Source organism: Galleria mellonella, unplaced genomic scaffold (assembly GCF_026898425.1).
Source record: "Galleria mellonella isolate WM207_F2 unplaced genomic scaffold, CSIRO_AGI_GalMel_v1 utg33, whole genome shotgun sequence".
In the NCBI taxonomy this organism is placed as follows: domain Eukaryota; kingdom Metazoa; phylum Arthropoda; class Insecta; order Lepidoptera; family Pyralidae; genus Galleria; species Galleria mellonella.
The window spans coordinates 7,781,342-7,808,400 of NW_026442079.1; the positions used below are offsets into that span (position 1 = coordinate 7,781,342).

Below are 27,059 nucleotides of genomic sequence, written 5' to 3' on the forward strand. Positions count from 1 at the left end.
TAAATCTACACAACATTCTGTTTAAGAAAGTAATAGACGACCCAATTCCCACCAATAGTTGATTAATATTATTGGATTTGTTAGTGTTCAAAGTGGTAAACAGTACTACTTATTTGTGGAGTTGGATTGTTTAAGTTGTTCAGGTTTCAATGTTGTACAATCAGAGGAGAATATTTTCAAACACGAGTAGAAAATATAAATCACATTATAACATGCAACTAATCTGACTGCATAAATATACTAGTATTATAACGTAGTGATTACTTGCTCCATTCTAATATGATTGATTTGGAAAATAAAATAATAAAAAATTATGTCCCACAAAAAAGCCAATTTCAATTGTGACAAAACTAGTTATTTTAGTTTATAAACAAAATCGGTTAAGTAAATGTTTTTAATAAAATTTCTATGGGTCTAATCTCTAAGATTATATATATCCTTTCAAATAAAAAAAAAATCATATTCGTTTACAAATGACGGAGTTATATACTCATAAGTTTATTAAGTTTATTACTTACCTTCTTTTTGTCGGTTGAAAAAAAAAAAAACTCGCCCGTTATCAAAATATTATTGGATTACATACTTTTCTACAGTATAGTACTGCTATATTGAAATTTTGAGACTCATAGAATAAATGTTACCTCAGAATATAATTATAATTAATCAGTTAATACATATTTAATAGGCATTACTATTAGTGGTTATATTATTTTTAAAATGTTTATTTAAGTCTTAATTTTCCATATACCAATAATTCAATAGTATATTATCCTTAAAATATTACTACTAAATATTGTCTGCATAACATTATAATATAAAATCTATTTGTCTAAACAGGAAAGCGTGTACACATACACTAGAAACTTTAACAGAATATTATGCTAAGAAAATCAAGATTATTGATGTTTCTAGTTATGGCATGGTGATAGTAATGTATACATATGTATAATATTTGATTAACTTATTTATAATGAGTAATATTATTTTTCAGATCTCGATCACAAGTGAGACTAGACTATCGACAAGAGCGTTTTAGTGAGTGAAACGAATAAAGAACTATATATATGGATAGTTTAGAAGTCTGCTCTATCATGGATAAAGTAATATATGTGCCTACTGACTAAGTCGACGATTGCGACAGTGTTGATGTTGACATACAATAAATATTAGACAGCCATGCTGTCTTATATGGTGCCTGTTGAGGAGAAACCTCCTCCAGTCCCGGGAAAGGGCCGGCTCGCCCTGGAACTAGTGGGGAGTCCAGGCAGTCCAGAATCTGCTGCGAGAAGAGCTCGGACCAACATTTCTAAAGAGTCATCGACGAGCTCCTTCGCTAGCGATCTCACGATATCTTCGTCGACGCCCACAGGCGCCCTCGACAAACCCAAACATAAGCTACTCAGCAATGGAACTAAACACACCACCTTAAAGAGGTAAGTGGTAGTTTTAATGAACTTTATCGACTTATCTATAAATATTGTTTGAGTGTGTGTGTGTATATAGGGGAAGGGGGTTTGATAGATTTCATAGTTTTTACGGTGAATATTAAATAAATAATTGTCTTATAACAATGAATAGCTGCCGTATGAAAAAAAAAAAATAGAAGAAGATCAGTGACAGGCAAAATGAAAATTTATGGCTATTAAAAAAAAGAAACAAAAAATGTTGTAATCTTCCACAAATATAGCGGAATTTTTGCTTCTAAATTAATATTTATGACAGTTTCTAATCCAGTTCGACCGTATTAAATAAAAGTAACATATAATATTTTATAAATTCCTATCTTCGCATTGTGCTCCGATGTGTAGTAATTATTATACCATATACCACATGTGGTTTGGTAGAAACTGTTATACCATTTACGTAAGTAATAATTGCTAATAAGTCATTTATAGATATAATAATAACCTTACACAAATGTTTGTTATTTCACCTAAACTTATCAATGAGTAATTTTGTGTGATGGGTATATGTATATTTTCGATTGTACTTAATCCCAGTTTAAAAATTTATTATATAGGTAGATACGCCTGGGTCTTACTTCTGATATGATACATAATGCAATCTTTTTCACAATAGGTATATTCATTTACTTCTCAGTCGTGGCTTCGATGAGAAATGTGCTCGAAGGATAATACATTATTCTTAGGATTTTTTTTTATGTTTACGGATAACTTACTGTTTGAGCGATCGGTAGCTATTTCCATAGATTTCTAAGTGATGATATAAAAGTGTTTGTAACTAAAAAAGCAGTATATGTTTGAAGATTTTTCTCGTGTTTACTGCTTATAAGACACCGAACATTCGGGGATATAACGCAGTACACCAAAATACGAGCCAATTCACCAAATTGGGACATAACTTACGCAATCTAGCGTGTCTTATCGCTGCTCCACTGAAGCAGTAATTTCTTTGCATACCCTATGTCCATTCTGGGGTTCCAAATTACTTATTTGTATTTTAGAAAATTTTCGCCCAAAACAGCTTGAGCTATATAATTGTAATTGAAAGAGAGTTCTCTCTTTACAATGATTAATCACTAAAATTGTTTTTTAATAATTTATATGTGCAACATTATATTTCCTTAGTTTTATCGTTATAATCACAAAATTGTAAAAAGACTGTGCTCGTAAAATATTTTTGTACTATTTACGTTGCAAATTAAACTTCTAAAACCTCATTTCGATAGGATTCGAATTTCGATTTGGTTGCTTAACATTAAAAATCTTTAAGCCATACATAGGTGTCGTCACTCTCTGAAATGTTTTTTGGTTTGCTTCATCACAGATAGCAGTTCTTTTCACCCTTTTCCATATCTATTCTCAAGAATGTTTACTCCAACTCCAATAAACCCGTAAGTTATGAGTTCACTTCAATCTGTTAATCTTTTTTGACAATATCGATCAAATTGATTCTTCATCGAAATTACTTGTTTTGGATTTTATCTTACAATGAAAGAACTATCTTTTCTTTTCTTAGTAAGGGAGCAATATTCTGGTTGTCTCTTATTATTGATATTATGATAATGATATAGCATTTAATATTAATATGAAAAACAATAGGGATCGTTATGTTTAACTTGAATTGTATATTACATTTTTGCATTCGTTAAATTTATTTCAATCAAAAACTGAATATATTTGCAATTTAAATTTTGAATATAATGGAGAACTGATGTTTTGTCTGGCGTACACAACAATACCAAATGAACTAAACATTATTCTCTGGGGTAACAATCGTAACAATGTTTGCTAATTGTGTAAGCAATTTACTTGTAATGACGCACAGTTAAAGGTTTGTAAATTGTTTGCAATTTTCAGATTCACTCGCAACACTAAAGTAAATTGACATACCTATTAGATGATACCATTACAACCCCGTATCCGACCTTGATTTTTAAACTATCAACCAGAGAGTTTGTAGTTACATAAATAGGTTTATTACTACAAAAGTAATAAATAATATTGTTTTTCGTAAATGAAGATCTGAATTAGATTTTTACGGGGCCCATTTACAATTTTTTTTGTTTTCTGAGATATGCTATCATTATATTTAATAAATATTATTCACAGTATCACATTCAATAGTAAAAATAAGTTATGCTCCTAGATTTTCGTTGCCTACTTTGCTATAATACAAGTGCAAGGTTAATGGAGTGATTGTGTCTCATTTATTTTTTTTCATCAGAATCATTCTTACGCCTGAAGTTTTTTGCATACAATGAAGCTGTGTTGATTCATATATTTTACTACTAATTATATTTTAATTGCAAAAAAATATAAACGTGGCGATTATGAGATCACCTTGAATTATAATTATTCAGATATTAAATAAAGTGCTGAACTTTCAAGACCAAAACTTTCAAGAACTAGGAAACGATTTACTTCCTTATAGTTAGATCACGAAATTTTTCCAAAGCTTAAATAAAAAAAATTATCGTTTTTGGTACATTTATTTTTAAGTATATTTTTAAGTATACAATGGTCAATAAACTATACAATTAGCAGAAAATAACAGAAGTAGAATTAAAGATGTTTAATTAAAATTTGATAATAAAAATGACTTAAAAATTGTAATTCACTTTGTGCTCACGTAGTCTTTATTATCCCAGGAATTAGGAAGCCTGACTGGTATTTTTGAGAGCCATGAAGTATATATTTCAAGTTGACAGTCGGGTCTGTAGAGCAAAGTTATACATAATTACTATTTATGTATTGTCTTTAAGTACTCATTACTGATTACACGTGGACTCGTTGACCTCTGTGTGAAATTAGACAGGCGTTTTTGCAACAATAGTTATGTCAGAAGACAAACGATAACTTATCATGTGACTGTGACATTTAAATTTAGAGTATGACTGTTATGACAATGATTTAGTATTATTACTACCTATTTATTGTAAATGCGCAAGTTCGTAAACATATTTGCATATAATTTGTTGCTCGACTGATTACGGACTTAAAAACAAATTAGTAAGTTACATATTATATGGCAATCTGGGTTTAACACACCGCCTTTCCTTTCGATGGTCACGGGTTCTATTTCCGTACAATACAAACATTTGTATTCATGAGTACTCCTATGACTGTAATGATCATGTTACTATAATATATATGTATGTATTTACAAAACTGTTTATCAGTTGTTCTAGTATCTATACCATATTTAGGTCTAGATGACACTGTATAATATGTCCAGTGGAATAAAAAATTGTACAATAAGAGAAAAAAGTCTACTGACAGATTGGGTAAGAAGTTCGAAATTTTGTACAAAGGTTCTATGGAATATATCTATCTACTATGAATGGATGTTTTTAAATATCTATTAGAACGAGAGATAATGGGTTCTATGTAGGCGAAGACGCATGTATTTATTATGAGTAAAAGATAGCAGTTTAAATTGGCAATAGTTCAAAGCTTGCGTATTAGGTATATGTAAACAGTATCATCACGAGTACCTTATGATATGACGTAGGTATTATGATAGAACTGACCGTGTAATGTGAGAGGAATAAGATAAAACCATCCTTTCTGTGATGTGGGACATGTTTTCAAGGAACTTAAAAGCCCTTTTTATAGCACACCTTTCATAGAGACTGAGACTAACCTCTTATGTTGGTGCTTATGAATAACCCCTTTGAACATCTGTGTTACTTGTGGAATGTAATACGAGTTGCCATGTTTTTACTTGTATGTTTAAAATTAAATCTATACTGCTATAGGAATGTATTTAATTTTAAACAGAGCGAAATTATATAGTAAGTACTCTTAATTAGTTTTACGAACTTGGTAGAGAGCCATCCAATAATTCCTGTTGATGTCACAGGCACCGGTTTAAGACTTTTTGTTGTTTCCAATTTGCCTATAACTTGAGGAATATCAGCAACTTCTTGACGAATCGCGTTCGACTCGGCAAGTGTTCGCCTGAAAATGGATAGCGCCAGTGGTAATAACATGGTTTTCTTTCTCAAGGTAACATAATTGAGCGGTCGATAACAGGCGAGCTGATATCGTTATTGTATGGGGTTTGTCGTAAACTTAAAGAGAAACCCATCTATTCGCGGTAGCAATAAACAATTTATTTTGTGTCGTTACTAATGAATTACAGCTATATATTTATATTTTTGGATACAATTTATATAACTGCTACTTTCTATAACTCTTGTCCAATTAAAGATTTTTTATACTTGTACGAAAGTATAAGTCCATACAATTTTCTATGGTGATTTTAGCGGTCAAATGCGACGACGATCGTGAACAAGGAACGATCGTGTTTGACATTTGTTTCGCATGAAATGTTAGCGTTCACGATAAATTTAATTTGCGTGACGAATTTATGCTTTTGGTTACTTTGATGCTGTGACCAGACTGGAATGCTACTGCGGTTGAGATATATTTTAATAGGAGGAAGGAAAGATGACTTAATTGCTCACGAAATTTTATTATATAATAATGCTGTTCATAGGGCAGTAAAATTCATATTGCAATAGAATTTGAAGGTCTTTTACTGAATGCAAGCTCGTATTTGTATTTGTCCTCAAATATCAATGTTTTTGCATAATTGGGTAATATTCTTGCTTACTAATTAGGTATTGCTACACTTTCAAGATAAGTACTTAGATTTATCGAAAGTGTTAACGCGACGTAACTATTAAATAATGAGTATTTATATTTGTCATTACGTTATTTATGTCAACGTCTACAATAGATAATTTCAACAAAATAAAACATCAAAGAAAATAATATGTATTTAAATGTAATAATTATGGCTACTTTATACGAATAGGTTTTTCAGGTAAAGTAATAGTTATTATGTGCGTGAAATCTTTAATCAGCTACTTAATTTATATTTATTTATAGGGTAAAATTTCATATTTCCAGGGTTTGAGTGTCAATTTTTAAATATAATAAAGTCCAATTTATCCGAAATGATCGAGACCGCGGCCGGTTCGGGTAACGAAAATTTCAGATAAATCGAAGTACCCCGAATTATGTCAATACCGTGAAATTTTATCGTAAAACGTGCATACGTAGAATTCTATTGATATGGGATAAGGTTGTAAATAAATTTACATATTTTTGACAAAAAAAAACCTTAATATGTTAAAAAGGTGCCAAAGTATGATAGAAAATTCAAAGATTTTAAATGCTGAATAAAAAGATCGTTTATTTTGCGTTCTTACAGAAAAAGCAGGAGAAAAATAGGAGTTTTAATTTTATTGCCTACTCCTGAGCCGCTGAATTGACGTAGTTGATAAAATACAGATATAAAGAGGTTTAAGAAAAAAATTCGAAAAAATTGTTCGGATAAAGTGGATTTCGGACAAATTCGATTCGAATAAAAGGGATTTTACTGTATTTCCTTTTAAACATCATTCACCACTAATTTTGCTACCATTTTTACAGCTGACATTTTACATTTTTAAAGACTAATATCTTTATTTTTATATAAAAAATAATTAAGTAGGTTTTATAAAGACAGTCTATAGGTGGAACTCGCTAAAGTACCTAATCGTAATCCACTATAGATATATAAAAAAGAACATCAATATGTTTGTAAATATATAAGAGAAATGAATGGAAGCACGACGTTATAATGCTATGCTCGTATTTGGCTACATTTTTTAATGCAATGTATAGTAAATAGACATCTAAATAAATATTGGAGTGACTTTGAAAGCATGCGTGACGGAAATTTTCAATATCCGGCGTTATATTATTAGGTCCAATAATGAGGCGCCTTTTGATGGTACAAGCACTCTTCTCCAAAGTTTATACCGTAAGTTTCGTTTGGGCAAACAAATCGGGATGATGGAAAGGATCGCGCTTTATTGAGAGTTTGTTGATTGATGATAATATTTTTAGTTCTTTATGCCTAATATTTACACATTAAAAGAATTTTGCTTTTTTAACCATGTCATTATGGGACGAAGCGTTTTCACTGAGATATTTATGTAATTTGAGTTTTAAGAAATATATTTACGATTTTTCTATGAAAACAGAAAGAATATCTAAGTATCATAAATTTACCTGAGTATATTTTCCACAGGAGTTTATAGAATCTCAAGAATTAGAAATTTTTCATAGGAAAGGTCAACAATTATGGATTTATTTTATATTAAAATATAGAAATATTAAAATAGGTTTGTTAACGGTCATAATCATTGGATTATTGTCCAAGGGAATTTCAGTAAGTTTGTTCGATTGGGTCTTTTTAATTTTTTATACCATGCATGGTTCTATCTAAAGCTAGCATGTACGAAATGCAAAATTCCTCTGATTCTTACTTATTCAATTCTGATATATTATTATTATTTCATATTTAATTATTATTAGACATAAAATTCTAGAATCAGGTTGTTTTAAATTACTTTCTCTCATCCAGAAGCCAACTCCACTGCTCAAACCACTGTTTCCGGCATATGTCCACTTTTTTCCATTGTGCGCGCATTTGAAATGCTTCTGTGTTCGGATCAAACTTCGGAACACATTCCTTTGCCATTTTTATGTCGTTCTGAAATCAAATTGATCAGTTACTATTTACTAATTAAATTTATTTGGTATTAGCACTAGTATTGTATTATGTTACTTGTGGTATCGGTAACAGTTTCGGATAACGAATGGATAGCAAATTATGTGAAGCTGGTTATTTCTCGTGACTTCTTTCACTTGAATTAGTAATTAAAGGATCTTATATGTTAATTTAGGATTCAGTCTATCCGTGCATACAATTTTATCTAAATTTGGTTAGCTCAACAGTTTTTTATTCAGTTACGCTTAAACGTGTTTGAGTAACAAACATATAAACGTCAAACATCTTTACTAACTTTCATATTTTTAATATTATTAGGATGGAATGAAATGCCAATTTTATTAGGATCTATTTCTTAGGTTCACAGATTCTTGATATTTTTTTCTGTGGGACTGGATGGCCTGGGAAGACACATTTCGATGTGAACTTTATTCGTGCGTGTCCGACATGCTCTTAGCCAGTTTATTTAGATTATCTAGATCTTACTTAACATAGTATTAGTAAGGTAATAAGTTACCAATTATTAACTATATAGTAAGAAACAGTTATTGTATGCAGTATTTAGGGCTGGTATTAAAAAATGCTGTATAGTGCAGCTAAATGCCGCAATATGGTTGTACGGCTATAATGTCATTTATGACATGGGTAAGGCAACGTTCAGAGACGCTAGTGTCAGTTATAGTTAAACTAGGGCAGACCTTATCACGAATGCTAAGTAGTTCCCTACCAGCTACGGTATGGTTCAGTAGAACTTTACGTGACTATACTAACTACCTACCACCTTAGAAAATCAAAAGTAGGTCAATTAGAAAGTCTATCAGTGCTTTAATAATACAGCTAGAACATTTTCGGATTGATTACCAACGCCTGAATCGTGAGTAGCGAATGTATAAACCAATGGATAGATTAGACCTTTATGAAATAAAACATCACGACATGTACTTAAGTGATGTTGACTATTATCTAAATACAGACACAGTTAGTGTACAAACAGAAAAATAGTGCTTTATACATTTAAGGAAGTCTTCTAGAAATTAAATTGATCATTTTTCTCAAAGAAACATCGGTTAACACGAAATTCTTATCCATTGTCAAAATATTACTGTATCTCATGACACACTGGGCCCACCGGTTGAGTTAATAGGTATGGGTTGTTTTTCAGAAACATATTTAGTTTAACTAATAAAATAATTTTATAATTAACAATAAAATTTCAATATTTTTATTTCCATTTCTATTGTCAACTTGGAGTGTATTTAAATAGGCATAGGTACTTTGTAATGGTCACAAATTGTGACATGCTTATATTGCCAATTAAATTTAACTAGATAATTCAATATGCGAGAGGGTTTAGTAGTTTAAAATTGACTAATCTTAATGTAACGAAGATAATATTTTTTAAGATAGTATTCCATAATAAAAAAAGACTTCAATTGTGGCAAGAGCAGTTATTTTAATTAAAAAATTAATCTCATGAACCAATTTTAATAAAATTTCTATGAGACCGACTTATCCTTTCAGATAAAAAGAGAGAATTTTCCAAGTCATTTCATTTAAATTTAATAAATATAAAAAATAAAACCAAATTGAGAGCCTCCTCCTTTTTGAAGTCGGTTGAAAAAGTGAAGTAGCTGACGCTACCAATTACAGTGTCTACCAATTATAGCACTAATAGTTGTATTACGGCTCTATTGAGGATCACGGTTCACTGAGTCACCAGCACAGATGTGTGATACTCCATTATGTACGTAGTTTAGAGGCCTCGGGTTCGGTTCTTGGTTGGGTTAATTCTGTTAATAACCTTGGGTCATAATATTATAATTTTGTTTCTATTTATAAATGACTTCAAAAAGATTCTATATTCGACTGATTTCTTGCGTTATCAATTATAAACCGACTTTTATAATTATTTTTAAAATTGATAGAGTTTACTCTCGTATGAATCCGTTTTAATCTTGTGACGATTTTAACTGCCTTGTTTTCTGTAGAAAAACAATATTTATCATATTAATGTTAATTTTCAATGAATTATAAGACCTATTTGTTACACCCCTAACAACTAGGCATATCTTACTAATATTATAAATATGAAAGTGAGTTTGTTTAGTTGTTTTCCTCTTGGCGCCATAACGGCTTAATTACTATGAAATTTGATATACATGTACTATATGGGATGGATAAAGACATAATGCTATTTTTATCCCCATCAGTGAACATATCTTAATTACGCGAACGAAGACGCAGGTAAAAATTTGTAGAGACTGATAGAAAGGTCTATAACAATCCGAAATCCAGCGACAGTCTTCATCAAACTGAACAACTTTCTCCAATTGAAGGTCAAAGATCGGAATACAAAAAGAAATGATCCTTCACACAAATCGCTCAGCCACGACGCATGATCGATTTAGTACGAACAGTTCAGAAATATAGAAAAAACATAATTACCATTGCAATCTCAGATGGGATAGTTTCAGAGGGGATATATGTAGTTAACTATTAGTGAAGTTGTGGTGAATTTAACATAGCTACGTAATTGACTGTTTGGTTTGATCATATTTTGTTGATCCCATTTTTTATATATATTCTTTATTGCACTTTTTAGGGTTCTTTAACTCAATATAAAAAAATATGGAAATCAAAGAAAATAAAGAACTCTTATAGGATCACTTTGTTATTTGTTTGTCAAGACCCTTTTTTTAAAGAACGTATCGAGCTGAAATTAATATCAAATAACAAATATTAATATCAAATATTAAAGCGCAGAAAAAATAAATTTTTAAGTCATTGCAGCAATGTATATTGCATATACTTTGACATTTGTAGGGAAATCGAAACCTTTAGGATACTTTCCGTAGATCTTATTTTACTTCCCGTAAATCATGAAAGACAAGACATAATCTCGTACAGCACAAGTAAAAGGAAAAATCTAAAAACTGTAAATTTGTTACATCACGAAAAAATTTTGCTTAATATTTTTTTATCACTTGACTGGTTTTTATTGAATCCAATATGACAACGGGTATGTAACACGCCTATATATAGGTACCAAAAATATGCATATTTGAAATTGAAGGGTACGTAGTAAAATTGAAGATGCACCTTAATTAATAGTTAAATGATTTGAAAATCATTCGAATAATCCGAATAATTAGCTCAATCGAATCCGACTACTAAGGATTAGTACGACACTTTCTGGTAGTCCATTAAAAAAAATACCAAATGGTTTTATGGAAATTGGTAGAATTTTATTTTTTAATCTGAAATGTTATCACTAGTTGTTAACACGAGTTCTCTCCTGTGTACTCGCTGTAGGCACGTTGGTATCGCAACGTGACACGGTGCCGGTCGCGTGTCAATTATTTCTAACAGATTACACACAGGATCTGTACGACACCTGTGTAACTGCAGGGTTTTTAAAAATAGCCGTAGGTACTCTTACGTATTTTACGATATTAGGGCTGATTCTGAGGTGTCATTTCTGTAAATTTATCTCTTAACCTAGTATTTTAATATGATAATTTTACGATTACTATTTTTAGGACTTACAAACTAAAATTATAATAGCTCTGACTTTAGGTAGTTCATATTGGTCCTTACAATAAAGATTTAGCTGTGATATCAAATTGAAAATTTAACTTTAAAGGTTGGTTTAGAGAAATTACACCTAAGAGTCGACCCCATTGTTAGGCATTTTTATATGAGGCGAAATCATTAATAAGAACATACACAAAGAATATTGAATATATACCTATAAACAAAGTAAATAAATAGAAACAAAAACTACAAGCCTATAATTAGATTATAAACATAAGTACAGAATCCGGAATTAGTATGGGTCCCTGACTCGGCTTAGTCAGTTGCAGTATTTATTCTATCAGGTCCTTAAGTCATGGACATATACCTATGTCTGAGACTTTTATTCATTCATTCTTACATTATGCTTTAATTTAAGCTTTTTATCTCTTTAATCTACGCTACTTTAGCATCATATTGCTTTTACATGTTTTTAAATATAAAAAAAACATATTTTTATTAAAAATATGTATAAATATAAGAAACATTTTTTGTCTATAAATATACGAATATAACTTGAGCCTTATATTAAAAAAAAAATAACTAATTTCGGAATAGCGTATTGTATTTGTATTTTTATGTAAGCAAAAAAGTAAACATTTTATAATATTTTCATCCATGAACGAAATTTTCATTTCATTCTTTATGCGTACGTATAAAATATTGTACAGGTTTAAATATGTTTTGCATGAACAACTGCCATTAATAAATGTGTTATATAATAACGAATGTGATGTTACGAGTATTATGAAAATAGGAAACGACGAACGACCTCGCGTTTGTCATACAAGTCGAATCTGCTGATTCATTCAAAATATCAATCAAATTGTATCGTATCTAACAACAGATATAGACGAAGATATCGTTTGACATTTATATACAGATACTAAGATAACCCATGGCTATGCCCGTACAGTCCGAATGATAGATTAATAACTGAAAACGATCCATGTATTTATCGAACTTGGAAAGGTAAACAAGCTTACTCCTCACTTAAAGGAAAATGGTAACCTTCACCTATAGGCGTAAACAACACTGGATACACGGATATTTACTGTACTCCACAGTGTTGCCGTTCTTAAGGAATTTTGAAAATAACTGATTTAATTTCCATTGTTCTTTTCATTAAATTTTAGAAGGAGACATTGTATAAAAGTTGCCTGCCTCGGTAACTCTACATTCGCATTTCTGGGGTTAAACAGCTATGTTTACATTATATGTGTTCTGATTTAAGGGCTGGAATATGGTAGTAAAATTACAAGATATGGAGATATATTAGTTGTTAGGAATGACAACACATGAATCAAATAAGTGTTGTGACGTCCAAGCGGCACCATGATACTGAGTAAAATACATTCTGTGATACCGATGACACTATTGATGTCTATGGGTAAAGGTAACCACTTTCCAATTTAAAAGATTTATATAAGTATATTTTTAACGGTCTTTCCAACATGATTTTCGTATTCGCTTTTATAACAGGGAAATCCTGCTGTGATTTTTTTTGTGGTGTTGGTAAATTATAGAAGACTTGATCATGTGTTTTTCTGTACCTAATCTACGAGGTTTGTCCGGAAAGTACGTATAAAAGTTTTTTAAAAATTTTATTTTACAAATATTCAGGTAAATCAATTTTATCCCCTTCAAAGTACTCCCCCTGTGACATAATGCACTTGTGCCAACGCCGTTTCCACTGTGAGAAGGCTCCTTGAAAGTCCTCTGGTTGTAGGTTTCTCAGCTGCCCCGTCGTAGCTTTTTTTATCTCATTTATGTCCCCCAAATGCCGCCCCCGAAGTACCAATTTGGTTTTTGGGAACAAGAAGAAGTCACACGGGGCCAAATCCGGCGAATAGGGGGGGTGTTCGGTCACCGTAATGGAATTTTTACTCAAAAACTCACGGACAACAAGAGAGGTGTGGGCAGGGGCATTGTCGTGGTGAAGAATCCAACGCCCCTCTCGCGCCAATTCTGGACGAACTCGTGCCACACGAGCTTTGAGGCGTCTGAGCACATCGACGTAGAATTTTCCATCAACTGTCTGGCCTGGAGGGACGAATTCTTGATGGACAATCCCCCGAACATCGAAAAAAACAATCAACATTGTCTTGACATTTGAGCGGGATTTTCTTGATTTTTTTGTTCGTGGTTCCCCGGATGTCTTCCACTCTTTGCTTTCACGGCCATTCTTGCCGAGTTTCGAGAGAAACTTGATTACGACGCGCTGCTCTTCAACGGAAGCGGGCTCCGTGCCGACGGGGTTTCGTTAAGAGGTAACTTCACAGATGGCGTGACAAGCCAGTTCGCACCGCACGGCGGTCAGACCAGAACTGAAGCATTGTTAGGGACATAAGGAAGGGGTCCTGCGCTTACCTGGCCTCCCCACTCCTCTTTCTCGCATTCCAGAACACTTTTATACGAACTTTCCGGACAGACCTCGTATATTACCTATTATCTACAAATAAAACCAACAAATTGCAAACGATTCTATTATTACAATTTCGTGGCGTTAAATTAAATTTTAAAATACTATCTCACCTCAATTTTTTCAATAAAATTTTAAAGTATGTAATTAAGAGTAGGGAAAGAAAAATATTATGAATTAAAAATATACCTAAATAGTTACATTATACTTAACATGACGTACTTTCACTTGATCTTTTAGTTATATCCGTAAAAGTGTGACCTCGTAAGTATAATGTTCTGTTTTAAACCATTAAACCTTGACATTTATTATGGTAGGTATACTCGAGATAGTAAGTAATCTATAAATAGTATAAAACGAAGTCACTGTACGCCTCTGTCTGTTTCTCCGCTTACTTCTTCTGAACCACGTAACAGATTTTGATACGAGTTTCACTGTTATTTACACATTTTTTTAAGAATCTTTGTATGTTCAGATATCATAATTTGCTCTCAAGTGAAAATGGGGCGGATTGCTAGTTGTGGTCATAAATCTTACCAATGTCATAAAATTGTACTACGATATCTGTAAATGGGAGATATTTAAGAAAACTTCATGTGAAGAGAGCTCGGTGCACCTTTTAGTTTTTTTATCGCATTTTATTAAAAAGTTTTTTATATAATACCTTTCTAAAGACATCGTGTTTCCATATTAGCACCAGGACTGTAGCCCTTTCGCCCGCAAAGGGTGCAATAGAAGTCAAAGCAATGTTTTAGAAATTTTGTCTGTCTGTCTCTGTTTGTTCAGGTAAAAAGCTACTGCACCAAATTAGATGCAGTTTTCACAGTTATGTTCCTGAAGTTATAAATAAAAATCTGGTGTATGATTTACATCTTAGCTAAAATTGGCATATTTTATGGGTTTTCCTCTTTTTAAAATACTTGCGTTTAAGTAGCGGGCAAAAGCTAGTTTATAATAAAATATCATAACGTCTATTAATAAATATCAAGTGAACACAACAAAATTACGGAAAAATTTTGGTTTTTCCGTAATTTTGTTAAATTATAAAAGTTCAATATCAAATAAATATAACCACAATGATTACGGTCTATAATTAAAGAAGTAAATGAACAAATAAATCAATGAAAAATCAATTACAGACTGACGATTATTTTTTATTATCAGCTATCACTATAATGAGATTTGTAAAACGTTATGGATTAGATCAGCCTTTTCCGAAGTGGGCGATAACGCCACCTTGTGAGCGCTGCTGGCCTAAAGGGGGGCGGTAAGAGACCCAGAAAAAAATTATTAATTTACACAATTTACACAATAATTGATTAATTTAATTTTAAGTAACAGTGGTTTTTAAGTAGGCGAAAAAATGGGGGCGCTAAAAAATAATTTATTCTCAAAGTGGTCAGTAGACAAAATTAAGTTTGGGAACCCCTGCATTAGATATTAAGCGATATATGTGTATAACTATGGGACTTATCAAAATGCGACATTATTGTTTGACACAGCTTAAATTATTAAACTAAATGGATCAAGAAACCTTGACCTAGTTGTGCGAGGAGCGAGTGTGGTCACCGGAAATGGAATCCGGTGTAATACCTACTAATTGACTGAAAGTGGGTATTTTTCATGGTAATAATAATAGGGCTATCTGTTTGTTTATATTGTCACAGGTAAGTTACCTATAAAAATTACTACAAAAAGGATAGTATCAAATTCAATAATAAACCTTCTATTAATTATAATAATGTGATATTATTATAATAGTTCAAGACAGTTTTGTGTAAATTTGTAGGCGGATTCCGTAAATTAGATACTCAGATTTGGTTTTAAATTAAGATACCTTTTTAGTAAATGAGTGAATATATTAGGCTCGTTAAGTTAAATAACAAAAATGATGACAAATAATGTACAAATATCTTGCTAAACCGTTTTTAGCAAGATATTTGTAAATTATTTGTCATCATTTTTGGCACTCAGGTAATGTAAATGAGGTCCAAGTTCTATTTTTAATTAGGTTTATAAGTAGAACATGAACATTTCTAATTTTATCTATTTGAATATTTAATAATCTATTTGGAATCGAGTGCTGTAGATTGTATTACGGCCTCAAATATTTATTATTTGTTTCCTTATATCATAATGGATCTTTAATTGTGGATTTGTTGACTGATGTGATTATATGACATAATTTGTGAAATTACCGACTTATAAGATAGGTAGAGAGTACGGAATGGAGTGGAAATTACTACTATTCTTATATCACGCACATCATCCACTTTCATAATTTATATCACGCATATTGCTTACGTACGAATACTTATTTAAAAGTAATAAAATTTGAATAATGATAATTTACAAACCTATAGATATGTGTGATGACCTGCTAAGAAAACATAAACAAACGAGTGGATGTAGACGAAACTAAAACAGACCGTGATCTCACTTTAAAGAGGAATTAAAAATAACACATTACTAATGGTTAAATCATTCAGTGACATTTATATTTGCGTGGAACTTATTTGCTCCGAAAAGGTTATATCAAACAGTCGCACAATATTTTATTTGCAACATTTTAAAGTACTATGGTCAGGTAGACTATTCGTTTTTTAAAAAAAAGTGCAAAATTAATTATAATATTTATTTTTATTGTTCTCAATGATACGTGGTGTCGTTGGGAGGAACGACCTCCATTTACAAATTTCGCCTCCGCCAAAACAAACAAGACATTGTCACTGTCAAGGAAATGTCAGTGGGCGCGTGTCAGAACGCGTAGTTGGCTTTGTGTTCAATGAAATATCTAATAATGTTGGATTTTATCTCGACGGGTACCGATAGGCGATGGCGGGATTCATGAACAATGGCACTCTAAATCCTGTAGTTCGATAGGTATGTACTTCTTGTCGATGAACAGATTATGACACGATTTTCTCTGTTACGGTATCTTGATACTGGATCTAACTAATTAAGGCAGGATATCCTGGTTTATAAGGATATGTGAGATAATGTTTAGGTAATATAGGTAATAAGTATTATTATACTAGGATAGAATAGCTTCCCTATAGAATATTACGGAATCACTTATGTGTTCAATATCAAAGTCGTATTCTTACAAACACTATCCAAGTCAGTCTATTATTCGGTTCTATGTTACTAAATAAATAATCTAGCGGTTTAGGATCTGTTTGAATGATAAATTTTTTTATAAAAACAATAGGGCCTAAAATTCTTTATAACCCACACGGTGGTTTGCATCTCTTTCTAAATTGTAAGATATTTTATTTCTGTTTTATTTAATTATCTACTTGCATAAGTTACTGGCTTATTCCGCAATACCACTTCATTATCTTTTCCAAAACTACTGTGTAAAGTTAAAAAGTTTAAAAGTATATCTTTTTAAAAATTTGCACATTCTAATACAGAGGGTTGCTAATTATTCTTTTTAACAAATTCAATGACTCCGGACATTCGCTTGTTTATTTAAAAACAACATTCTATATAAACGACTCATTTGATAAACGATAGAAGAAAAATTCTTTACATATTATTTACGATAATTATTTACAAATGTACAAATAAACTTCTTGACTTTATTTGCTGACTTAGGCTCAGGATATTTATAAAACGCATCAATTTTATTTTTATTCAAAATAGTAATATAATTTACATTTTCCTTTCCCTTCTCGAAGGGTATATGTATTCTACCAATAAGCTTGTGCGGCTTAATACTCAAGTAATCCAATCTGTAATTAATAATACCCTTGAATTCTTTTAAGAAATCTTCATCCAATATATCACGGGATTTGCATTCTCTTTAAATTCATAGAATTTTTGTCGAAAATGCACATAATTAAATTGAAGATTTGAGTAAAGAAATATCCTTTTATCATAATATTATATTTATAAATCTGAATAACTGGAAAACTCTACAACCAATTGTATTTCAATAACAATATTGATATGTCTAAATATGTTATTAAATTATATTGTCAAAACAAGAATGTATTCTAGTTTAAAAAATATTATTTTATTGAAGGTTAAAATCCTTATATCCGTATTTTTAAGACACCAATTTTTTAAAGATTTTTCTTGTTGTTTTTATTATCAGCTGATGCTTCGTCGTAATTCATTATTAATTGTACGACTTTACTTACTATGCATAACTCGATTTTGTTGACCGCTCATATTACTTTGCGTTTGACCTTGTTTTCTATTATAGTCATAGTATTTTGTATTATCATTTCTTTTATTAATAAATTTATTTGAATTAAAATTAAAAGACGTCTGAGAAGGCTTCGGAATAAATTCTTCCTTCAACATAATAGCTTCATGTACTCGTATATGTGAGATTTCACGATAAACTATATAAAAAACAAAATTACATAAATAGACTATTTTTATTTAACCCGTATGTGAATTGCCTAGTTGCAATTGTTTTTAAAATTAGCAATAAAATGTCGTTATAAATTGTTAAATTAATACAAATTATTCTATTTTATTCCCAAGTTCTAAAATTTTTTTTTTTTTATAATACAAATCATTTTATTATTAGATAGACACAGTTCCCATCGCTTATCAGAAACAATGTACAAAGCTATAGTAGTAATATCAAAATATAAACAATATGCACCCTTCGTTTACTGCAAGCCTTGTTTGAGGATACAGGGTAATTGAGCGCTTCTAGTTTCTGCAGCTAATAGATATAAAACAGAATGCAAATGTTTATTGTTTCACTACAAAACATTATAAATGCGACGCAATAAAAAAAAGCATATTAGCAGAAGTTTGCAATGAGGGACGAGTGGCCCTGGTGGCCAAGGACCACGCGCCCGCGCTAGTATGGCAAACAGACTGGGGTCACAGGAGCTCACATCGTCCCGCTTGCTTCACACTGTTGTATTCATTGAATATTACTCACACGATGGTTCCAGTGGGACTAGAGATTTTAAATTAAAATTGTAATACTTGGGTTACAGTGTCTTTCATTCATAACAAGCCCTTACACAAATGCTTATTTGTAATTATATATATTTATATAATATATATATAAAGTTGTATAATATTGTTACAGTAATTTCATTACACGGTTATTATAATTTCTTGTCAGGCATCTGTACGCGGGCAAACTCGTCTACATAGATATTACTGACGATTTATAAAATATTTTTCAAAACAACGTTGTATAGTTTTTCATTACGCAAGATGAATGTGAAGTAATCAGTATCAGGATGCTTGAAAAGAAAGTTAAAAAAAATCTCTATACATCATGCTTTGGGACCCGCTTGCAAAGCTGGATTATGCTTTACTGGTCGATAAAAGCAAATTTTTAAAATACAATTTTAATCCATTTACAGTATCAATTACTCTGTGGAAGCGGTGAGCGTATAAAAAGAGTCCAGAATCCGCAAAGTAATTGTATCTGCACACAGTTACTAAACGCATCAGACACTGATGTCGCCATAATTTATCAATTATCAAAACAAATGAACGTTCCTTATCACTTTATAGAATATACAAAATGCAGTTACTTATTTCCCTGTGGAAAAAATATTATCTTATAGTATTCTTAGATCACGGCGCGCTTGGATCTCTAATAACCACAGGTAATTAAATAGTCTCCTAACTTCTCAACTACAGATGCGGCTTGCTGGGGTTGGATGGGCTCTTCATAAAGCGAAATTACGACGGCTTGTTGTGTCTTCATGCAGTGTACGCCGACCTTGCCGAGTTTTGCGCGTATGATGCGTTCTGTGCCACTGAGGTAGATGTACCGCGTGCCAGCTATCGTCACGCCGCCACTCGTTAGGAGTGATTCATTCTCAAATCCGGCCACTATCTTTCCAACCTCATCTTTTGATATTTCGAAGCCTTCTGACTTGGCCCAGACATTGCCATCGTGACCGGCAATCGCTGCTTTTGTAACACATCTTGATGCCATTAACTGTTTATCAACATAATCTTGCCAGCTCATTTTGAAAGAGTTCGATTAAAAAATAAAACTACTTGGCTAAATCACAATTACTCTACACATACAATTGATCTTATTACCTTGCTTACATTTTTGTAATTGGGATAAGATACAGACATTGACTATTTCAGTAAGAACCATTGATTAATATTGTCGGTCAATTTATAAACGGTGTTATAAATTTGTTTTAATTTTAACTCGGCACCAATTAGTTTTTTAAATAAAATTTAATAATATAGGATCATCATCTGCTGTCAAAATCATCATCATATTAGCCGTAAACTGTCTATTACTGAATATAGGACTATATAAAGGGGGTTTGCCAGTAGTTGCCACGCTTGGCAGGCGTGTTAGCAACCGCAGTTTACTGATTGATATTTAAGAGGGACACTGCTATCCATACGGTCCATACCTCTAAAATATAAAGTAGACCTTCTACATTCTAGTAATATTTTTTTTTATATGTTTGTATCTATCGAATTTAATTTGTTTATTGGTAATTGTTTAAGGTAAGAAGGTAAAGAGGTGAAATTCTCTAGGATTCTGAGAAGTGTAGACAGCCACTCAATTTTTTTTTAATTCCTGCAAATAGAAATACTGAATTTCGCGTAGGTAACATAATATAATATACTTGGTTATATAGATAGTACTGTAATAATTTCCTGTTGTCTTCAAATCTATGGTAGTCATTACGTAACAACACTTGATTTCGCCCGATAATCGGATTCTGCGATAATGCAATAAAACTCTTTCCTCTAATCTAACTACAAGTTCAATGTTATGACTGATTATAACAATTCAATTGCAGAACAAAATTATATACGCTTATGTGAAGGTCGGCTTGTGTTCGTTCGGATTTGCTCCGAAGCAGTAACTACCTATTACGAGTATATTATTTATGACAATAAATGTTTTCATTCTGTCTTTTTATTGTGGTAATTGCATATTGATATTACATAAAAATACAAAAAGTAGGTGTAAGTTACGAGTACATAATAAAATTAATATATATATATATATATATATATATATATATATATATATATATATATATATATATATATATATATATATATATATATATATAGATGAAGCCTCTGATGAAGTATTTTAGTGAGCATGGTTGCATGTCTCTTTATATCAATACAATAAATACAATAAACTTACATTATAACTATAAATAAAAAATTTTCAATACAAACATATGAATTGCAATGAAATAGTTAAAAAGGGTGGAATCGTAAATTTATTAAATTTACATTAATATATTATATTCTACAGTCTTTATTTACTCCCTGATTCATCATGTTTTAAGTGAATGAAAGAAGATTAGAAAATATAGCAGGCAAGTGGTCCTCTCGATTAAAAAATAAGGAGTAAAAAAAAAAAAAACATTAATTACCTAAATTATTCGACTGGGAATAGAACCGCCATCTCATTTACGCAGAACTGCTCACAATTACTGCACCGAGAAGGTTATCTTATGTAACTTATGTATATTATCTTATGCACTGTATATTGGATTCGCTTTTCAAAAGTTCAACACATTAAAAAAATAGGTATTCTAAATAAATAGAATCCCATTTTTGCTGTCACTAAGTAATAGTAGATAAGTAATAAACACAGATAATTAACAAATTAATGATAATAATGTCATTGTCATATTATAATTTGAACCAGTGGTATATAAGTTCTATTCACATCTCTATAATTTTATTTATGATGAAAAATAAATTAGCAATTCACATAGTTTATTTATAGATAAAATTAGGTGTATGTATATTTACCAATACCTAGTTAAATAATAATAGACACGTGTAGGTAATACTCGTACTATATGTACGTATAAAAAAGTATGTTAATAAGTTTTGGTAGGTAGGTACTGAGAATATTCTAGAATGCTAGAACTTATATTAGGACGGTGAAATTCTAGATTAAAATATTGATTGTGTGGAAATTCCAAAAACGGTCTGCGCACTGACCGTGTAACCTATTTGCGTTTTAGGATTCTCTTTTCAAAGTCAAAAACGAAACCTATGTCTTTTAAAAACGCACAGATGTTTAACTATTTGAAATTAAAGACGCTTGGTCACTTTGTTTTTTAAATTTGTTTCGATAGACACTTTGTCCGTGACAGGGCGCACCTCCTTTTAGCTTCTTTGCAGATTGCTAGCTAATAGCGTATACAATTATTTGCTTTACTGATAAATAATTAGAAATGTACATAGCAGGTACAAATTTATATTCTAAACGGAATATTAAGAAAATCAAGTTCTCATTGTTTAAAAGTAATAATAATACAATATGTTTTGTTAAATAATAGTATAAAAACATACAAGATTAAAACGGTATTTCATTCATATCAAATTTATACAAGAAACATAGTAATCAATTTTTCTACACCTAACTAATAAGTGAACATAACAAACAAAAAACTATTTTAAGCACTGAACACTGTGCTCGAGTTCAACTCACTCTTACCCGTTTTACTTAAAAAAACACTCTATCTGTGCGTTGAAGCATTGTACGAGTGACTGCTAAGATTTTTGGCAGTTTTATAGAAAGAATTGTATTGAGTGATATTTTTCGAATCGAAGTCAAAATGTAAAAATTGTAACTGATATCACAATCAAAATACATTGCATTTTACTATAGATTTAATATCCTGACACCTGCATCACGCTATAACGTTAGGACAGTACCTAAGCAGGTATGTCATACATAGAAGGCTATTATGATTTGGCAATACAGGCTACGGCAACTGCTTACAAACAGCAGGTTTACTTTTTACGCAATCGGAATCAAATCGAAATCACATTGAATATATTCCAAACGGACAGTCGTAAGAACGAATACGGGTCAGACTTGAATGCTCTGGGATTGTACTTGCGTCATCACACATAGCCATCCCTGTTTAAAGAGACGCTATTTGGTTTGACTGTCACTAATTGTTTTCTTTTTTCTGTACAGGGTGTCATTTGGCAGTTCAAAGGGATCGATGGTAGAGACTCTGATATACGAGAGTCCCCTACAGGAAGAGCCGGAGAGCAGTCCGCCGCCTAAGGTGCAGGAGACAGCGTTCCCTTACACCCCCGTCGAAGACGAGTACGTTTAATTAATTTAGAGTATGTCATTATTGATTTTCATTATTGCCACTTTCATATGCGAATTCCTTCAATGCTTTGTTTAATGCCGAACTTTCAATAGAAAGATTTGGAGAGAATTCAAAAGGACGGGTAGTAGGAATAAGGTTGATTACATAGAGCTTAGAAACATACATATATAAGATACATCAGAGTATGCATCATTTATTAATGCATACATGCTCAAAGGTTATGAAGTTACATATTGATGGCAAAGTACCTAACTTACTCGTATATTATAGGAATTTTTAGTTTTCTTTTTTTTAAGTTACTGACTCATACTATTTACAAGTTATTTAAAATTAATTGATCTACGATTGATCGTTTCAATCATTGTAATTAGTTGGCTAGTTTTTACTTAGTTAGTTTTTAATGGTGTTATTTGGTCGGTTCGATTCCCGGATCCAATTTAAAAAATACTCACATATCATATGTAGTAAATGTGAAAGAATAATCGCGTAACACGCATATGAAATAATTAGGTAACTATAAAACATGTGTTATTTCTTCATTGCCTATTTTTTTAAATCAGTTATATAATAAAAATAATTCGTAGCCAACGACTGTAAAGTTTATAATGCATAGAATACATAAGTGCCTATGTACATATTATTATAATGCATTGCATACTTAATCTAAACGCCTCCCTCTACCTCCGGAATCGATAAATAGCACAGAGAGGCGAGAGTATCTCCCCTCTTTATTTTCTTTACGTAATAGTTAATAGGGCACCTATCTGGATGTGTACGCTTTCCGTACTGCGTTATCAATGTAGGGGATCTATTATTTCTAAACTTGGATATTCTCACATTAATTTATTTCATTGTTTCATTTAGTTTCTATTTGTTTGGTTCTCGCTGATAAAGTATTTAATGTTTGGAAATGCTTTTTATGTGCTTATCTATTGAAATTATGTCACACACCAGGGGTAATTTCCTATAACGGCAAATTATATGATAATTGTAAGGTAAATGGTATTATGTAGCACGATTGCTTCCTAGTCGCTAGTTAAATGCACTTTTTTAATAAGCACGATTTGGAATCATAGGCGTTACATTATTATATTAAAGGGTGGCGTACCTACCCTTGAAATGTCTAGTGCCCGCCCCAGACTGTGAGCAGAGTTTTAAATTATGCATAGACATGTCTGAGAATACATAAAGTTCCTTTAAGAGGCCATGCTTCCTGTAGAAAATAATCTTAAATACGCTAATTTGGATTTCTTCAATGTTTGGTCAGAATAAAGTCGCAAAAGAAATTTATAATAATAACTTTAGTTCCTAAATCACTCTACAGAGGCAGCACAAACATTTGTTCCCTAATAGTTTTTCTCCCCTTATTCATAAGAATGCTAAACATTTCAGCGTTTTGTCTTTTTCTTTTGTGCTAAATTTCCAATTGGATAATAAGTGATAAAATAGTCTAATAATTAAAATAGGTTTGTAGGTTTTAATTTTTATAAATACGAGGACAAAGTATGAATATGATACAAACAAAGATTAACAAAAAAAAGCAGCGCAATTTTTGGTTATCGTTAACTATTTGCGCTTCTTTAATATGCAGAAATCTGACTCTATCATATTCCTATCTCTAAAATTAAAATATTAATTTAATATTACACTGAAATATTTATTTTAAGAACTGAATTATTAGTATCTAGTGTGGATTAACCGGTTAAAAAAATCCGATACTAACTCGATTTGACGAGATTTGATCCTTTTAGCTATCTGGGACGACTGCGTTCCAGTAATCGTCCCATAGTTACACCACAGAAGGAATTCTAACAGTCATAGGTATATAATATCCTTGTATAGGGGTACATATTGATATTAAAATAAGTATTTTCTTTACTCCTTAATAGATTTAATAATTTAATTAAAAAATTTTAGTTATAGACTTTTCTACGGACATAATTAAGTCAATAAATGACAGACAATTCTGGTGTGGTCACGGACGCCTGTGGTAATGAGAATGAGACAGTTCATAATAAAATCGGCATACAAGAAGATCGATGCTTGTCTTCAATTTATCCTTAACCCTATTATAAAGTATCCGATAAATCCACGAAATTCTACTATTTTTATACCATTTTCTTTATTATTGTTTCATTTTGCTCTGAAGATAATAAATAATATTTGAAAATATTACTTTTAATAATATTTATAAACACATAAAAACAGTTAAATAACGTTATTATAATATGATGAATAACAGTTATCCGGCAACGTTATCAAATAACGTTGAGTATATTTTGTTATTACTCTGTTGACATCGACAATAGACGGCCCTATTTTTAATAGTAATTCAATCGATAAATGGTTAGGTATTTACATTTTTTTGGGATTTCAAAATATTGACCACAAATTTCTAAAAATAATTAATTTTTTTAACAAACATTCAGCTATTGAGTCTTGAATGCTGTCTGTGAATGCTACCTACTTAAAAAAAAATTATTAACTCCCAATCCTAGTTATTGATTACATATTGAAAAAGTAGTAGAAAAATATTAAAACGGAATTGTTATTTAGTTTTGGATTGGACTTATAGTTTGAAGAACATAGGTTGAAGAAAAGATTAAGAAAGTGATATTATATTGAGCATGAATGAGAAAAGATATCAGTAGGAGCCTTGCTTGTGATGTTTGTATATTGACCAAATAGGTGACGTGCTAAAAAAGGAACAAGTTAAATACAAGAATTTTGATTATGTACGATTGAATTACTGAATGTGAAAGAAGTGAAGAGGTTTTTTTTTTTAAATTCGTGCATAACGCATTTCATCGTTTGTGCTTACCCCAATGGAAAATAAATAGGCGTAACATGTATACATCGAGTGCCATTGGTTCCTTCTATGTCTTTAAATTAATAAAAAATATGCATAATAATAATATTTTTCTTATCTTCTATAATTAATTTCTATTATGTTCTTGTTTTATCGTATTAATAATTTTTCGTTAAAAAGGATTATGTCAGGCAATAACATTAAAATAACGTTATTTGTGAGGCAGTCTAGAGATACCAGTATAATTTACTGATGTGAATATAGTCGCAGATTGTTGTTAGTACGTTATCGCCAATCGTGAACGCGGTGACATCACTAGGCGGGCACGAATAACGCTGCGTGCTTCGCTGTGCTCCATTCGCTACGGGCGAGCGCGACTTCCGAGATCGATGTTTTAGTGGGAAACACTGTTGTGTAGCGTCGAATCGGTCGAATGAGCCAAACCCTATGTGAACTGCGTTGATGTTTTTAATTTCTTCAGTCTTTTGTTAATAATTTTTAATAGTGAAAGGCCAATAATTGATCAGTGTACAGTGATAAACGTAAACGGTGATTATTTATAAGGTACGTATGTTATTTACAGTAATCACGTCATACTTGTTGTGTTGCGAATTGGTTGTTCTCGCGGATTCCTCCCGGGTTTTGTTCCGCGAATCCTTGGCATTTACAATGAAACTGTATATAGTTCGATTTTATTGTAGCATTCACACATCTATCAGTAGCTGTTTGTCAAATAAATTTGCAATAATTGTGCAGAGAATTCGGTCACCATGACGTCACGAAGTCTGATTTATAAACATAAAACGACTTTCGGTTCCATCCAGCACTCGGGAGTACAAGGTCATTACTCAGCACGCATATGTAGTAAACATACATTGGCAAACGTTTTAAAAGCTCTATTTATAATGTCACTATCAGTGATCGGTTTTCCCAATTGAGGACCCGCCCTGCCCCTGTGCTGTGGCCCGCCCGGCGATCTTTATCGAGGTCATTCGAGGATCATCCTTATAATTTTCCTGTATTATAAATAGTGTCATAATTAGAAAAAAAAATATTGGCATTATTCATGTGAATGAATGGTACAGCTAATCATAAATTTAACCAATACATTTATTTATAAAATTATGATACTATCCTATAAATAAAT

At 31.4% G+C, this 27,059-nt stretch overlaps 3 protein-coding genes across 3 annotated transcripts in view; 1 reads left to right on the top strand and 2 right to left on the bottom strand.

The window, feature by feature from the left end:
• Positions 1 to 27,059, top strand: part of LOC113521451 (uncharacterized) — a 66,675-nt gene that overhangs the window by 18,776 nt on the left and 20,840 nt on the right. The window contains exons 2-3 of the mRNA XM_026906982.3: positions 992 to 1,433; positions 22,959 to 23,093. Coding sequence (XP_026762783.1) covers positions 1,177 to 1,433; positions 22,959 to 23,093 — 392 coding nt within the window. The 5' untranslated portion in view covers positions 992 to 1,176. The remainder of the gene's footprint in view (positions 1 to 991; positions 1,434 to 22,958; positions 23,094 to 27,059) is intronic.
• On the bottom strand, positions 3,934 to 26,761 carry LOC113521462 (uncharacterized). Its single transcript, XM_052896743.1, has 4 exons — positions 26,510 to 26,761; positions 7,871 to 8,013; positions 5,286 to 5,423; positions 3,934 to 4,177 (listed from the first exon to the last, which is right to left on the bottom strand). Exons 2-4 carry the CDS (start codon positions 7,999 to 8,001, stop codon positions 4,078 to 4,080), a joined length of 369 nt encoding a protein of 122 aa, XP_052752703.1. The 5' UTR covers positions 8,002 to 8,013; positions 26,510 to 26,761; the 3' UTR covers positions 3,934 to 4,077.
• On the bottom strand, positions 18,535 to 20,044 carry LOC128201086 (profilin). The gene has a single exon (XM_052896742.1). The coding sequence runs from the start codon at positions 19,989 to 19,991 to the stop codon at positions 19,611 to 19,613; it is 381 nt and encodes a 126-aa protein (XP_052752702.1). The 5' UTR covers positions 19,992 to 20,044; the 3' UTR covers positions 18,535 to 19,610.

Coding starts and splice junctions, on each gene's coding strand:
- LOC128201086 (XM_052896742.1), bottom strand. CDS start 19,991: ATGAGCTGGCAAGATTATGTTGATAAACAGTTAATGGCATCAAGATGT.
- LOC113521462 (XM_052896743.1), bottom strand. CDS start 8,001: ATGGCAAAGGAATGTGTTCCGAAGTTTGATCCGAACACAGAAGCATTT. Junction 5,424..7,870: donor TGGCTTCTGGATGAGAGAAA/GTAATTTAAAAC, acceptor ATCCATTTTCAG/GCGAACACTTGCCGAGTCGA. Junction 4,178..5,285: donor ATTGGATGGCTCTCTACCAA/GTTCGTAAAACT, acceptor TTTGCTCTACAG/ACCCGACTGTCAACTTGAAA.